Below are 14,038 nucleotides of genomic sequence, written 5' to 3'. Positions count from 1 at the left end.
ATTGTAACATTTGAACTACAGAGAAGGCTTTATCTCTCTAACAAATGCAATTCAGCTTTTTTTTTTTTTCGGTCAATCACTGGTACAAAAACAAAACACTCTGTACAGGGCACAAAAATAGCACTGCATAGTTTTTAAAAAAGTTTTTATTTCCTTATGGTGCATTTCTGTGACGGCCTATGTAACCCCCTATAAAAGATTGGTCCAGCCTGAAGGAGTGGAACTAAGAAAGAGCAGGGCTGTAAGAGAGTTTTGAATCAGAAAGAGCCAGAGAGCTGAATTGGGCAGAGCTTTTGTTGCAGCTTAAACTGCAAAGGGCCTTGTCAGCAGGGTCTGGATAGGAATCCTATAGGTTTGTGTTAAGAGGCGTGAATCCACACAGTGAATTCAGGAATTGCATACAATTGTATTGATATTTTACTTTAAGGTGTTGAAAATTCTCCTGTGTTAGGGTTACTGAACCCAGTTGAGGAAGCGGATATCTTTGAAATCAAAGGGATACTCGAACCTTTGCAAATTCTGCCAATAAATTTCTACATTGCTGCTGTCCCCGAGGGCTTGGGTGCACACAAAGGGTAGTGTTGTGTTCTAATTGTCTATTACTTGAATGCAAGTAAAGAGAGACTATTTTTGTGAAAAATTTCCTTGCAACAACGGCCCCATGGAACTTCAAAGTGGTCGTAATGACCAGATAGGCGAGGTATGTATAAATAATATAAATAAATAAATATTTATAAATATTTATAAATTTATAAATAATTTATAATAATTTATAATTTATTATAATTTATAATTTATAATAATTTAATAAATATGTGCATCGGCACAGAAGCAAGGTGCGCTGAGTCTAGTGGAGCACATTTCCGAGTGGCTTGCACCGAAAGGATGATTTTTTTCCCGAGCCCTGCTCGCACCCGGAGCCAAATGAAGTCCCAACGCTGGTCATTAAAACCCCTCCGAGTTTCCCCGAGGTTATCCTCTGCGCACGCGCATTGCAGACCCACTGCTCCGCGTCTCGCCCGGACAAAAGGGAGGGAATCGTCCTACGTCACAGCGCAAGCCACGCCTTCCCGAAAGGGTAGGCGGACGCCGGGCCGTCGTCGCGCCTCCCCCCGCCTCTCGCCGGACCGCGGCTGACGTCATATCAGAGCGCGGCGGGGCGCGGCGCTGACGTCCGTCGGGAAGGTGACCCGGCTGAGGGAGGGGGGGAAGGTGGCAAAGAGAAGCAGGATTTCATTCCCGCCGCCATGTTGTCCGTGGTTGCCCGTTCGGGCCCTTTGGCCCCTTACCTGTCGGCGGTGAGCCACGCCGTGTCGAGCCCGCTGAAGCCCTTGACGAAGCCCTTGGCGCTGACCAAGCCTGTCGTCCTCGACCGGAAAGGGCCGGTGTTCGGCCAGGCGGCGCGGGGAGGCCTCGTCGTCACCTGCAGCATGAAAGGTGAGGGAAGGGAAAGGCCGGGCTGGGCTGAGGAGGGGAAGAAGGGAAGGGAAGGGGGCCGGGGCTGCTCTCCTTCTCGTTGTCCGCCTGGCTTGCGTTTATGAGCGCCTTTCACCTCCCGCCTCTCTTCCGGCGGGGGCAAGGCGGCCTGCGAAGCTCTCTCCTTCATTCCGCCGAGCCTCCTTACGTGTCACCCGGCGAGGGAGGCCGAGCTGACTGACTCCCCCCCCGTCCCCCCCGCCCACGGGCCCAGTGCGTTGCATGGATCGGCACCGGGAGCTGCCACGGCTCAGCCCTCTTCCCTGGCACCCCCTTCTCTCCATCAGCCCTGCCGCCAGGAAAGGGGGATTTCAAGGAGATTCTGGACTTAATTGGGTCTTCTTGGGTGCCGTCGATGCATTGCTGCTTCACAACGACTCCTTGAATTCGTATCCTCCAGAATGTCCTCTCAATAGCATCCCTTGCTCCACTCTCTCAAATTCAAGGTCATGTTGTAAGATGATCCTCCCGTCCTGGGCCATCATCCTATTTTGTGTGCGCCTGTGGGTTCTCTGTTGTCAAATTGTAACTGACTTACAGCAGCCTTAATAGGGCTTTCAAGGTAAGTGGGATATTTAAGGAGTGGTTTTACCAAGCCCATTCCCCCAGTTGAGCGTCCATGGCCAAGCGGGAATTCAAACCCTGCTCCCCTCAGTCCTAGTCTGTCACGCATTGGGACCTCCGTCCTCCTGTGACCGCTTGTTTATGCCTGGTTTCATTATACTGTATTCATTTGTGTTGAAAATAACTTTCAAAATTTTGGTGCAGTCCAACTTAAATTGTTCAGGCTCTTGAGGTTTTTTGAATTGTAGGAGAAGAGTGGGGCCTGCCAGTATTTTCTGGTCTAAAACTTATTCATTTATTATTTAAACTTGTAGCATCTTCAGGCAGTGTAGCCAGCGTTGATGGCTTCAACATTCAAATAAATATTCAATGTTACAAATGACCATCCTAGCTGTAGACCAGCAGACCTGGCGAATTCCAGATTGGGGAGAGAATAGGAGGTCATGATTCATATTCCCCCTTGCTGTGCAATTCACTGGATCTCTCTGGACCAGTTTCTAGGGAAACATGAGAAATTGCCTTGTAAAAAGTTAAGGCTTTAGTTTTATCTTGTTTGGGATTGTCTGTGGTACAGTGATTAGCTTCCTTGAAGATTCCAGCTTTTAAACCTTGGGACTCCAGCTTTTAGGCCTCTCCCTAATAAAATTGAGTTCCCTATGCATCCTGTATGGAGTAGCATTTTTGTAGGGCCTTTGTGAGTTGGGTCTTGTTGTACTGAGGACTCGCTACACAAAACAAATCAGAAAGTTATATTTAGTTCAGCACCTTGTTTATAGAGAGTAATCATCCTTATGCTTTGCAAGGGTCTTCATGTAGAACATGAAGACCCTTGCAAAGCATCAGGGTGATTACTCTCTATAAACAAGGTGCTGAACTAAATGTAGAACATGAAGACAACTTCCAGTGGCTGGGTGATTGGTCTATCCTATCCTGTCTTTGAATATTCAAGTCTCATTTTACTGCTGTGGTTAATCTCTTGTTGCTATTTGTTTTGTTGTCTGTTTTATTGCATTCCAGGAATGGCTTATTAACATAGAAGTTGCAGGTGGTATTCTTTTTCCTAATCATTGTTTTTCCAGGTTATTATTACTACTACTGTACTTCCCTGAAAATAAGACAGGGTCTTATATTAATTTTTGCTCCAAAAATGCATTAGGGCTTATTTTCAGGGGATGTTTTATTTTTTTCATGTACAACAATCTACATTTATTCAAATACAGTCATGTCATCTTCTGGTTGCTGCACAATGGTGGAGGGTGGAGTTTCACTCAACTGGGGCTTATTTTTGGGGTGGGGCTTATATTATGAGTATCCTGAAAAATCATACTAGGGCTTATTTTCAGGTTAGGGCTTATTTTCGGGAAAACAAGGTATATTACGTCTCTGCCATGACTGCTAGATAGTACTCAAGGCAGCTTTTACTCAAGGCAGTGGAAAACACTAAACACACATACCAAAAAACCCCAGGTAAATCCAGGCCAAACCTTAAAATAATTAAAATTGAGTAAAACAAGATAGAAACAAAAAATGAAATCTGAGTTCGTATCTGCAGAAATAGATGGATGTAAAAATGGTTGGATGAATTTTCTCCAAAATTGGAGTGCTTTTTTAGGATGCTTTCCCCTCTTGCCTACAGAGTTGTGTGACATATTTTAAAGATTCCTACAAATTACCATATTTTTCTGTGTATAAAATGACACTTTTAACTTAAATAATTAGACAAAAAATTGAGGGTTGTTTTATACACGGAAGGCAGCCGCTTTCCCTGCCTTTTGCGAAGCCACAGGGTGAAGTAGTCATGAAAGGGTGACATGATCGCACACCTTTGATCCTGAAGCACCCATGAGCATGCCGCCTTTTCATATGTGCTGCGGGGCTTAGGAAATGAGCATGCCGCGGGGCTTAGGAAATGGGTAATGCAGCTGTGAATGGGTGGCAGGATCGCACCCCTTTGATCCTGAAGTAGCCATGAAAGGGCTTCAGGACCAAAGGGGTGTGATCATTCAAATTTTCTAATTTGTGGGTTAGAAAGGGGGGTTGTCTTATAAACAGAAAAATACAGTAAATTTAGGAGTTTACAGAAGTGCTGGATAATTCAGTGGTTTAGGCATCTGGCTGTAGAGCCAGAGGTTGAGAGTTCAATTTTCAATGGTGGCACCTTGACAGGGGCTGAACTCTGTGATCTGTAGAGTCCCTTCCAGCTCTGCAGTTCTAACATGATGATAATGTTGTTAGTTCTGTGGAATTTTTATGGGGGTTTCTAGATGTTAATTAATCAGCCATACGGGTTGACAGATTTTAGAAATTATATGCCTTAAGCAAGTTAAAAGAATACCAGAATGGAAGAAAAGAGAAGGGGGGCAGTGAGAAGAGGGTGTGACTCATAGGATTTTTAATTCTGGCAAAGCCTGGTCCATTTTCTAGCAACCAATGAGGGATAAAGTCAGTGCCACCAAGAAATGAATCCATTCGGAAAGATGTGTCTCTTTGCATCCTTCTTGAAATCAGTGGGACTAATTGCAGTTCTGAGCTGATTACATTTCACAATCTCAGGATGATGCAGAAGAGAGCTCTTTCCCACATGCCTGCCAACTAGGATTTTGTAGCGATTGATATTCATATGCTGTCTCATGAAGATCTTCAGCTTTGGCCAAGTACATAACGAGATAGACGGTCTAATATAAAACCATGTCACAAGTCATTTAGGTCTTTGAAAGTAAAAACACCTTGAATTGGTGCAAATTGGCAGTTAACAATCTGTGTGGGTCTTTCAAGAATTGGGGGACAGGAGTTGGAATATAATCATCGCTAAGCGAGGCACCACTGTACTTTCTTAGTTGCAATTTTTTTTGTCTTTCCTAGCAGGCACATATACATAATACACAGTAGTTTTGTTATGCTAAAAAGAATATGCTCATGAACATGATATTGGTATGTTTCGTCAAATATAAATAGTTTTATGGAAATGGCAGTATGCATTGAGCTAGCTGTCATAATTTGTAGATAAGTACAGGATTAAAAATGGAGTGCCTCTGCCATCTCAGTTCCATGGGATCTAAATCTTGTATGGAAATTATAGAAATCAGAAGCTTGTCTGTAGACAGCTAGTGTGGTGGTGTGGTTTGATGTTGGACTTGACTTGGGAGATCCAGATTGGAGCCCCTGCTGACGTTTCATGGTCCGGAGGGGCTCCAATCATTCACTCTTGATGTGACCTATCTGAGAAGCCATGTATGCTACCTAAATTTCACTGGAGGAAAGGAGAGATGCATTTAACAGCTCAATCAATGGTTAATTATGTCAATTTGAAAATACCATATATATTTTTTGTTTATAAGACAATCCAATGTATAAGACCAGTGGTTCTTAACCTTTTTGAAAGAAACGCCCCCTTGAGCCATTGAGGAACTTATCATCGCCCCCCCTCCCCGCGGTGATGATATCTTTTATTTATTTATTTATTTATTTATTTATTTATTTATTTATTTATTTATTTATTTATTTATTTATTTATTTATTTATTTATTTATTTATTTATTTATTTATTTATTTATTTATTTATTTATTTATTTAAAGACACTTAAATCCAATGACACCTAAAAACAAAATTCAATTCCAAGAAAATGAAATGCCCCCCAAAAGTAACATTTAATGATTTAGTTGCAAGCGAATTTTAAGACAGGAAAAGAAATATTAAAAAGCATAAAAATAAACCGCAATGCAGGAACTAAAAATTTCAAGACGAAAACTCTGAAACTAAATTAAGATTGGAGGAAAATATATATTCATGCACATTGTAAAAAGGTTGCAGCCATTTTCACAGGTTTGGCTTGCTCCAGTGCCCACCTACCGCCCCCTTCTGCTCCAGCGCCCCCCTGCCGCCCCTTTTCGTTCTGCCGCCCCCCTGAAAAATGAAATTGCCCCCTGGAGGGGCATTATCACCCACGTTAAGAACCACTGTATAAGACGACACCTCCCCCCATTTCTAACCCCAAATTAGACAAAGCAGGGATCAAAGGGCTCCCTTTTTGTTAAGCCCCATGCCTTGGCCAAGGGCAAGGAACACGACTGTCAAAGTGAATGCCACTTTTCCTTGCCTTTTGAGAAAGCACAGAGCTTAGCAAAATGACAAGAGGAATACGTCCCTTTCCTTTTTGCTAAACCCCGTGCCTTCGCAAAAGGTAGGAGTAAAGAGTTGCTTTCTGTGTATAAAACAACCCTCAATTTTTTTTCTCTCAAATTATTTAAGGAAAAAAAGTCATTTTATAGTGGAAAAACACGGTATGCTTTTGTCATTTTTTTGTGTCCTAGCAAAAATAATATTTCTGTGATTCAACTTTCCTTTTCCCCTGCAGCACCTGCTAGTGTTCGTTATGTCCACAATGATGTCGTTGTTCCTGACTTCTCTGCATACCGTCGTGAAAGTGCCAAAGACTTTAATATATCGTCCCAAGAGAGCAGCGATTCTAGAAGAGCATTCTCCTACTTCATCACAGCAGCAACTTGTGTGGGCACAGCTTACGTTGCTAAGAATGTTATTGTTCAGTTCCTTTCCACCGTGGGTGCTGCCGCTGATGTGCTGGTGGTAGGGCAGATGGAGATCAAGCTGTCTGGCATTGAAGAAGGCATGAATGTAACTTTCAAGTGGAGAGGAAAGCCCGTCTTTGTGCGTCACAGAACCCAAAAGGAAATTGAGAGAGAAGCTAATGTACCTTTGTCTGAATTAAGAGACCCACAGCATGACTTAGATAGAGTAAAGAAACCTGAATGGCTTGTAATGATAGGCGTATGCACGCATCTTGGTTGTGTACCCATTCCAAATGCTGGAGATTTTGGTGGCTATTTCTGTCCTTGCCATGGATCACACTATGATGGATCTGGCAGAATCCGTAAAGGTCCAGCTCCGTCAAACCTTGAGATTCCAGAGTACCAGTTTATTTCAGATGATGTAATTCTTTTGGGTTAAACTGCTGGACAATTGGCTCTAGAGTTTATTTGCACACCTTGAGGAAATAGGGTCGTGTAACCTAATCTAAACTAGTTGTTAAGATACTGCTTGCTGTCCACAGCCACTTTGCAGCCAGAAATATTTGTTTGCATATTTCATCAGTTTTAATAAAGGATTCAGTTGATGTCCTAGTGATGTAGCTTGTGTGTATTTGTAAAAACAATTTAATGTTTTCTAACCCAAGTTAAGTTATTTTTAATTTAGTTCTTCCAAACTCCTTGAAAAACTGGCATTCCCAAAGTGATACCATACAAGGGAAAATCCCAGAAGCTTAGGTTTTTTTTTCAACAAGTGTGAATGGTAGTGAGCCCAAGAAGATATCCTGTAGACCAATGTTCACCAACCTTTTTTGGACCACAGACCAGTTGAAGGGTATGGACTTGAATGCGCGGACCTGTTTGGGGCAAGGGCACCCCCTGCGCTCATGAGTGGGCGTGTCACCCTCCAGGTGGGCGTGTTGAGCTTGTGCGCATGAGCGGCACACCCCTCACGCTCGTGCATAACACTCCCAACTCTTGGGCGAAACCAGGGGGGAGGCAGGCTCGCAAGAGAGAGCGGCCGGGCTGTCAGAGCTGTGTGGAGCCCTTCTCGCCTTGCCCCATTGACCTGCGCTTCCGACTGACAGAGCCCGGGAAATTCAAAAGACCTCCCCACCGGGCTCCTGCTGAGGGGTCTCCTTGTTGCTGGCTTTCCAGCCAGGCTGGAAAGCCAGCAGCATGAAGAGACTCTGAGGCTGGAGACAGCCCCGGGGGGAGGCAGGTTCTCGAGGGAGAGGGGTTGAGCTGTCAGAGCTGTGTGGAGCCCTCCTCGCCTTGCCCCATCGCCCTGCTCTCCTGGCCAACAGAGCCCAGGAAATTCAAAAGATCTCCCCACCAGGCTCTTGCCTCCTGCCGCAGGGTCTCTCTGTGCTGCTGGCTTTCCAGCCAGGCTGGAAAGCCAGCAGCACGGAGGGACCCCGCAGCTGAAGACAGAGCCCTGTGGGGAGGCCATTTGAATTTCCCAGGCTTCTGTCTTCAGCCGTCTCTCCATGCTCCTGGCTTTCCAGCCGGGCCTCGGGAGGCTGTGTCGCCGTTTGTGCAGGCGTGCACAACCTTTGCGGGGGGGGGAGGTGTGTCTTGGCGGCCTGGTCGGGCTTAAGCCACTGACCAGCAATGGGCCGCGGACCAGGGGTTGATGACCTCTGCTGTAGACCATCTTGACTTCTGCCATTGGTGTTAACATTCAGGCTGCCCTTTGCTATGTGAAGTTTGGCATCCTTTTTCATGCTAACAGTGCAGGCGTAATATTGTGCAGCAATATCAGGCCATTTCCTGGATTTCTGGATCGTGGATACAGAAACACAATATCCCACATTCATAAACTGCAGGGTTTTTTTGAGTTTTTTAAGAATTGAGTTTCCCAGATTTTTAAAATGAGAGTTTAAATATACATACACTACACACAAATTCCAAAAGAATTTTACCTCATGTAAAATTACCCAGTGATAGAGAATTCCAGAAGATGAGCACATGGTCTGTCCTAGATACCCCATTCATCAGCTGGCACATGCTCCTCTCCTCTTTAACTGTTCAACCAATCTCTGGCAGGAGTACAGGCTTTCCACCCTGCTCCACCTTCTTGGCTGATGGACCACTCAGACAAGACGGCAGGAAAGGCGAACTTGTGCTTCTGCCGGGACTGGTAAAACAACTGAGGAGGAGGAGAGGAGCACGATGACTGGTGACTGGGTCATTGACTAGGGCTCCTCTACCCCAAAATAGAGGAATGAAAAATGCAGAAAATCTCATAATCAAACCTAGTGGGAAGAAAGCTTGACATGTGTTGTTCTCCGTTGTTTAAATAAGATGAGTGACATCCCTGATTCAGACTAACTTTTCTAAACATCTGAACAATCATGTTCATCATGCAGGTTAAAAACCAGCAAAACATGATTGGATTAAAAAAAAAAAGAATTGGTTAAGGCTGTGCCTTGAATTGTGATCACACTGTCTAGATTTATGTGTAAATAAAACTGAATTTTAAAAGGAAACCTAACTTTGTCCAGCAGGCTTTGAATGAAAATGAAGTAGCACTTTGACGCTAAAACAGATTTTGAGCCTAGAAATGCCTTATGTTACAAATAGACATTTTTTACAAATATAAATTTTACTTCTCATTTAGAAGTCAGTTTCTTTCATTTGAAGGCTCATTGTACAGGCTTTGAACTTCTTATGACACATTAAAGGAATTGATAATCTCGGCTTCATGTATGTAAGTCTAGGCTTGGGAGAAGGTGAGAAACAGTGAAACAAGAATTTCCTTATCACAAGAAAAAAAAAGTCATTTAAACTGAATCAGAGTTTGTTAAGAAAAATACAAACTGAGTTATGGGAAGGACCAATTCACTGGTTACATAATGCAATTTACAGATCCATAAGCGAGACCTGAACAATTTATGGTTTAACAAGTCTTCCAAATCTACAGATGGTGCTTATTTTTAAGATATGGCCATCACTTCCTGAATGTCAGGATGAAATATTTATAACTTTAAAAGCACAGATAGATTATGCAACAACCATACTTCAGTTCTTAAGAAGTTAATTTTCCCACTTGTTGCTTCCGTTCTAGTGCATTAGCTGTAATCTTTGATGTTATTGCTATAAAGGCCTGTGATTTCAGTAACATACAAGAACCCCTAAAGCAACTCATAACACCACGAACCTCAAGATTGTTCTAACTGCTGCTGGATTTGTCTACTCCAATAAGAAGAATAGAGATCATGTATAGGATATTTTCCACAAAGGTGCATTGTCCAGCGTCCTTCGGTATCCGAATTATGCATATGAAAAAATACAGGAGCTGAGAATTCAATTAGGAATAAGTTTTTAAAAGTCTGTTAAACTAAGACTCTTGTTCGTGTTTGGAGAGGATATGCTGTCTCTCAAAAACACATTCATGATGCAATAAATATTATATGTATGTCTAATATATCCACACAGCCACCAGCAATGTCTAACCTTTGTTACAAACTTGAACAACGTCAAAAATTCAGTCTGTCCATCTGAAAACCACTGTAGGAGCAGCACAATCTCATGGTGTGTCCACCGAAAAGCCATGGCCTCTTGTTACTGCTCACTGCACTGACATTGGAACACAGTTCCAGGCAATTGGCCTAATTCATTTTATCTGAACAAATTGTGAGTGATGATATCTCTGTAATGAGTAATTCTAGAAAGATTGATCTTCATGATGTTTCAGCGACTAGCAGCTGGATTAGGGAAAGTACCATAATGCTAGTGGATGATTATTTAAAAAAATGCCTTGATAAAAAGCTTGCAAAGAATTTCTTTGACAGTGGCCGTTTTGCAAACAGGTAATGAAAGCGATGTTCTCTTTTTATGAACTGGTCTGCCAGTTAACAATTGCAATACAGTGGTGCCTCAATTTATGACCATAATCCGTTCCAGAAGATGGACGTAACTCAAAATGGTCATAAGTCAAAGCACCATTTCCTGTAGGAATGCATTGAAATGCAAAAAAACTCCATTCTGGCCGAAGAAAAAAATCACCAAAAAAAAATCTGCAAGACTCATTGGAAACACGATTAATCCCTTCCGGCCAAAGGGGGGGGGGGGGGGGGAAGGAAAAAAACAATCAAGTGTGCAAGTCCCATTGGAAATGCACAGAAAACAAACAGAGCAGATCGGAAATGCACAGAAAAAGGAGGCAGGTCGGAAATGCAAAGAAAACAAAGGAAAAAGCAAGGGAAGCAGGCAGGACCCATTGGAAATGGGGAAAAACTCCAAAAAGCAACAAAAAACCCCATCGGAAATGAGGGGAACCCAAAAAACAAACCAACCCCCCAAGACCCATCACAGTACAGAAACATAACCCCCCCCAGCCCAAAACCATGCTGCAAAAACACCCAGAACAGTTTTTAAAAAGCAGAAAACAGCACCTTGCTTTACCAGGCAGCTTGAAGCCTCCCTGCAAACACGTTCAGAAGCAGCCAAAGCTGGTCGTAACTCAAAATGGTCATAAGTAGGGACATTCGTAAGTCAAGGCACCACTGTACCAAGAAGCGAGCAATGAAGTTATTTTTGAGGAGCTGAGAGAAAGAGGAAAATTAACTATTCATCAAAATGCCAGCATCATGAAATATGTAAGTGATCTGTCTCCGGATGAATGTGCATGGTGCGTTGTATATGTTATCACTGAAACAGCATTGACTGGAGAGGAAAAAGGATTCTAACAGCTTGAAGAAAGCAATTTGAGGTCTTAGAACCAGGCACAGATCTATTTTAAAAGCCTGGCTCTGCTTTGATCTCCCCTTCAAAGAGGCTTTGCCTAACCACTTTTCATACACATTAAATTTTTCCCACCTGATATGAGGACAGAGACTGTAATGCACAAAACTAAACCCCGATAACCATGTAGCGACAAGAAAGCCATGCAAGTCAAGACTGACCACTTCTACCCTTCAATGTGACTTTACAGGCACTTGATTTCAAGCAAGCCCACTTTTATTAGTAGCCAAATGAGGTCCCAGCCGACCGGCATCTCAGAAAAACAAAACTGGGTTGAAAAATGCACTGGAAAATTCTATGAAGGCCCCAAGTAATATTTCATGTATTTCTTGTAAAATTGGTTGCAAAAGATAAGGTTACTGAATCTTCTCAGGTACACCTTGTTTCACACAATTTGACAAGTTGCAGGTCAAATGTGGTTAGAAGCTGGAATCCCATCAGCGCTCCAGAGACACTGACTAAGCATTTGTACTTGCAAATAAAGCTTGACCACTGGCAAAGCAAAACTTATTTTGCAAACTACAGGAGGTAGTGGTGGAGGAGCAAATCCCAGTGTGACAATCAGACGTTTCCAGCATTTGAGGAATTAATTATAGGTTGTGTGTAATGTATAGTGTGCCATACACAACTGAATTGATTCGGCTTGTCTACTTGTAATAGCTCCTAGAGGGAGAAGAATGTAGAGTGGTCTCACCTCTTTGCTGTGTGCCTCTGCTTTCCTTGGAACACTCAGGTCTTTGCTGTCTGGTGGGGACATAAGCAGGGGCAGACCTTACCTTCTTTGCTATGTTACCACCATACTCTCGAGAGGAATGACTGAGGAGGTTTGTCATTCAGTGCAGACCAGCGGATGCAACCTTCTGTTTTGAAATAAGGCAGCTTCTTGAATATACAAGGCCATACCTTTTAAATTTCAAAAATCTGATGGATGTTGCATGAAAATGTAGTTCATTTATCAGGTATGATTTGCATATTCATAATAACTTGCATAGCCTTTAAGGCGCCCCTCCCCGGTTCTCTGAAAAAAAAAATCAAATTTCTGGATTCCTTCTATTTCCCAGCCCAAACTCCCACGCTATGCCTAATATTTCATTTCAATTATTTTCTTTTTTCTGTACCTGATCCAATATCCTCCCTCTCTCCATTCTTCCCTCCCTCCCTCCCTCCCTCCCTCCCTCCCTCCCTCCCTCCCTTCCTTCCTTCCTTCCTTCCTTCCTTCCTTCCTTCCTTCCTTCCTTCCTTCCTTCCTTCCTTCCTTCCTTCCTTCCTTCCTTCCTTCCTTTATATATTGGTACTCATGTTTCAAATTGTGTGCATTGTTTGTGGTCATACTCCCCAAACTGTGGTTTAAGCAGTGTTTTGTGGATATCTGAAATCTGCAAAAAATGTTAATGTGTCTACAACCATTTTTCAATATTCAATTCCAGAGGACAAATAACCGCTGGCATACATACTGTCCAGGAATTGAAGACCGTAGAATCATAGAATCATTGTAGGGTTGGAAGGGACCTTGGAGGTCACCAGTGTGGTATAGAGTGGTACTATCTTTTCCTCTGATCTTGATGCTATTCCCCCTGTTGGGACACCTAAATCCCTCTCACAGGTACTACTGTCAAGCCAGGTACCATCTATCCTGTACCTGTGCATCTGGTTTCTCCTGCCTAAGAGCAGGACCTTACTTTTCCTGCTACTGAACTCCCATCTTATTGGATAGGACTAGGCAGAGTCCCCTGAAATAAACAAAACCTGCCAATTTGGATTCTGTTGTTTTCAGTGGTAGATTCCTTTTGGTGAAGTCTGCATGGGTATACAGAAATGCACAAGAAGCCAAGCTGTCCCTGCATCCTTCCCAGTCTTTCCAGAGAAAGCCCCTTCTTGCATGAGTTTAGATGAAGAGATTTTGAAAGCTCTGGGAAGGATGGATTGAAATCCAGTAGTTAGTCACAGCGATAGAAGACTCACTGGACCAGTGGAACCTATGCAGGATTTGGCTTGCCACATCCCCAATGATTTAATAGGCCTACTCTAGTTGGTACTTTCTGTTGGGTTTCAGTTAATGTCATAAATGCACAAGATATGATGTTGCGTGTTGAGTTGATGTAAGAGTTGACGCTTCCTAGTTATAAAACAGTAACGATAACCCCAGAAAAAAAAAATTAACTCCCCATCTTCTCTTCCTCATATAAGAAAGTCTGCCCAGCAGGAAATAACAGCAGGGATAAGAGGACTAACTACATAAATGGAGGTTCAAAATCTTTGATTCTGCTTCTGGTTGCATAATGACGTGAACTGGAGGCATCCTTCGTGAACAGTTAAATCAGCCCAATCACCCAAATGTCGACATTTAGCACATAATCTACTATGTAACAGTCTTAAAATGATGATAGAACTGGTTATGTCCTGCTGTGTCATATGCATAATAGAACTTGGTGCGATGGGGGGAGTTTTCTGGCAACACTCTTCCCTTTCTTTCTTTCCCCAAATCAATACATAGGAGTTTTTATGTTCTTATGAAACCCAGAAAGGATTGACAATTTTAAAAAACAACAGTAACCCTATGACTTATGTATTTGTTATCCAGCTCGGATAGCTGTTCTAACACACTTCAGATTAGCATGTGTGTGTGGGGGGGGTTCATTAAATGCATCCGCAGTACTGCTTAATTATTATTATTGCAACCATCAACTGACATTTCTGTTTAAGA

General features: G+C 42.9%; 1 protein-coding gene across 1 annotated transcript; it reads left to right on the top strand.

Annotated features, from left to right (window-relative positions):
- The first annotated feature begins 1,160 nt into the window (after window positions 1-1,160).
- Window positions 1,161-7,179, top strand: UQCRFS1 (ubiquinol-cytochrome c reductase, Rieske iron-sulfur polypeptide 1). Its single transcript, XM_020811568.3, has 2 exons — window positions 1,161-1,437; window positions 6,396-7,179. The coding sequence occupies exons 1-2, from the start codon at window positions 1,248-1,250 to the stop codon at window positions 7,004-7,006; spliced, it is 801 nt and encodes a 266-aa protein (XP_020667227.2). The 5' UTR covers window positions 1,161-1,247; the 3' UTR covers window positions 7,007-7,179.
- Window positions 7,180-14,038: the final 6,859 nt, after the last annotated feature.

Source organism: Pogona vitticeps, chromosome 10 (assembly GCF_051106095.1).
Source record: "Pogona vitticeps strain Pit_001003342236 chromosome 10, PviZW2.1, whole genome shotgun sequence".
Lineage (NCBI taxonomy): Eukaryota > Metazoa > Chordata > Lepidosauria > Squamata > Agamidae > Pogona > Pogona vitticeps.
The sequence above is the reverse complement of the archived record's forward strand: the minus strand, read 5'-3'. Positions and strand labels throughout refer to the sequence as shown.